This window comes from Antennarius striatus, chromosome 13 (genome assembly GCF_040054535.1).
Source record: "Antennarius striatus isolate MH-2024 chromosome 13, ASM4005453v1, whole genome shotgun sequence".
NCBI classification, from domain to species: domain Eukaryota; kingdom Metazoa; phylum Chordata; class Actinopteri; order Lophiiformes; family Antennariidae; genus Antennarius; species Antennarius striatus.
The window spans coordinates 150,001-152,500 of record NC_090788.1 but is presented as its reverse complement, the minus strand read 5'-3'; the positions used below and the strand labels follow the sequence as shown (position 1 = coordinate 152,500).

The window sequence follows — 2,500 nt, the reverse complement described above, 5'->3', positions numbered from 1 at the left end:
GAGCCTGGCCTACGCCTACGAGACCCGGGACGCCCTGTGCCTAGTCCTGACCCTGATGAACGGGGGAGACCTGAAGTTCCACATCTACCACATGGGCGAGGCCGGCTTCCAGGAGACCCGGGCCGTCTTCTACGCCGCCGAGATCTGCTGCGGGCTGGAGGACCTGCACCGGGAACGCATCGTTTACAGGTCGGCCCCGCCCCCCAGCCGGGAGCTGCCGGTCACGTGACCTGTGCTCCGCCCTCATTGGCTGCTTTCTGCCCCCACAGGGACCTGAAGCCGGAGAACATCCTGCTGGACGACCACGGTGAGTGGGTGGGAGGAGCCGACCACACCTTTGATGTTAGCCAGCATGCTAACATCCGCTAGCTGTTCAGACCTTCTGGTCATAGAACCTGGTTGGAAAAAAGTCAAAGGTTCAGTACAGATTCACTGAGAGAACCTTCACCCTCAGACCTCACAGAAGGTTCTGGGCTCCTCTGGAAACAGCTGGGTCTCACAAGGTCTCTGAAGGTCTCACAAGGTCTCTGAAGGTCTCACAAGGTCTCTGAAGGTCTCACAAGGTCTCTGAAGGTCTCACAAGGTCTCTGAAGGTCTCACAAGGTCTCTGAAGGTCTCACAAGGTCTCTGAAGGTCTCACAAGGTCTCTGAAGGTCTCACAAGGTCTCTGAAGGCCTCACAAGGTCTCAGTAGGTTTCTGAAGGTGTCAGAAGGACTCTGAATGTCTCAGCAGGTTTCTGAAGGTGTCAGTAGGTCTCAGGTTCTTCACCGTTACCAAACTGCACACACTCTACAGCTGAAGCGCCAGAGAACAGGACAGAAACGGCTGGAGAACGTCTGACTTGTTCTTCTCCAGGTCACATCAGGATCTCAGACCTGGGGCTGGCGGTCCACGTTCCTGAGGGTCAGACCATCAAGGGCCGGGTGGGGACGGTGGGATACATGTGTGAGTAGCCCCCCAGGCGGAGCGCGTGGGGCCGGGGACCCGTCTAACGCGTGTGTCCTCAGCTCCGGAGGTGGTGAGGAACCAGCGCTACGCCTTCGGGCCGGACTGGTGGGCGCTGGGCGTCCTGCTGTACGAGATGATCCAGGGGGCGTCGCCCTTCCAGCAGCGCCGCAAGAAGATCCGCAGGGAGGAGGTGGAGCAGCTGGTGACGGAGGCGGAGGAGGAGTACTCCAGCCGCTTCTCGCCCGACGCCCGGGCGCTCTGCAGGAGGGTGGGTGTGGCCCCGCCTGCAGCCATTACCGTGGAAACGGCCGTCTGACCCGTCTCCTCTGTTCCAGCTCCTGGCCAAAGATCCCACAGACAGGCTGGGCTGCCTGGGGGGTGGGGCCTCAGAGGTCAAGGGTCATGTCCTTTTCCGCTCCATCAACTTCAGACGCCTGGAGGCGGGGATGCTGCCGCCGCCGTTCGTTCCCGACGTGAGTGGGAGCGCCGCTCAGAGGCTCCACCCACAAGGAGCTGAAACCGAAATTATGTTCGAACCCACAACCGACGATCTGACATAAACAAACAATTAGAACCAAAACAAACGACGTGACGTAAACAAACAATTAGAACCAAAACAAATGACGTGACGTTAACAAACAATTAGAACCAAAACAAACGACGTGACGTAAACAAACAATTAGAACCAAAACAAACGACGTGACGTTAACAAACAATTAGAACCAAAACAAACGACGTGACGTAAACAAACAATTAGAACCAAAACAAACGACGTGACGTAAACAAACGAGTAGAACCCAAAACAAACGACGTGACGTTAACGAAAACAAACGACGTGACGTAAACAAACGATGAGAGTGTGACGTAAACCTGTCTATGCTGGTGGGTGTTGGTCCGGGGGACCCGGTGTCTGGCTGGGGTCGACGCCCCCGGGCGGCACTTGTGGCTAACGTTGCGCTGCGTTGGGTTCCAGCCCCAGGCCATCTACTGTAAGGACGTGCTGGACATCGAGCAGTTCTCCACCGTCAAAGGGGTGGAGCTCGAACCCGAGGACGAGTCGTTCCACAGCAAGGTGTCGACGGGCAGCGTCCCCATCCCCTGGCAGGACGAGGTGCGGGACGCGCTCCAATCACACGCCGGCTGTGGTTGTGGGCGCTGCTGGATTGTGTTCTGTCCCACAGATGATCCAGACCGGCTGCTTCTCCGAGCTCAACGTCTTCCACCAGGATGGGACCGTCCCCCCCGACCTGGACTGGAGAGGAGAGCCCGCCCCCGCGCCCAAACAAGGACTGCTGCAGCGGCTGTTTGGCCGACAGGTAGATGTCCCGCCCACATCAGTGTCACCATGACGATGATGATCAGAATGTCTCCACATGTTAGAACAGCAGTGACATCAAAGCCGAGTGACACTCGTCATGTGACACAGTGAACACAGAATGAGGTCAAAGGTCACACACCTTCTGGTCTTCTTCCTGTCTGGTTGTTCTGACGACTGTCTCTGCCTCCCTCTGCAGGACTGCTGTGGTAACTGCAGCGACAGCGACGAGACGG

The 2,500-nt window shown here is 57.5% G+C and overlaps 1 protein-coding gene across 1 annotated transcript in view; it reads left to right on the top strand.

Moving 5' to 3' along the window:
• Positions 1 to 2,500, top strand: part of grk6 (G protein-coupled receptor kinase 6) — a 12,378-nt gene that overhangs the window by 8,866 nt on the left and 1,012 nt on the right. The window contains exons 9-16 of the mRNA XM_068330748.1: positions 1 to 189; positions 270 to 307; positions 857 to 946; positions 1,009 to 1,217; positions 1,285 to 1,422; positions 1,923 to 2,060; positions 2,131 to 2,265; positions 2,464 to 2,500. The exon at positions 1 to 189 is cut by the window's left edge and continues 2 nt beyond it; the exon at positions 2,464 to 2,500 is cut by the window's right edge and continues 1,012 nt beyond it. Of these exons, the coding sequence (XP_068186849.1) occupies positions 1 to 189; positions 270 to 307; positions 857 to 946; positions 1,009 to 1,217; positions 1,285 to 1,422; positions 1,923 to 2,060; positions 2,131 to 2,265; positions 2,464 to 2,500 (974 nt within the window). The remainder of the gene's footprint in view (positions 190 to 269; positions 308 to 856; positions 947 to 1,008; positions 1,218 to 1,284; positions 1,423 to 1,922; positions 2,061 to 2,130; positions 2,266 to 2,463) is intronic.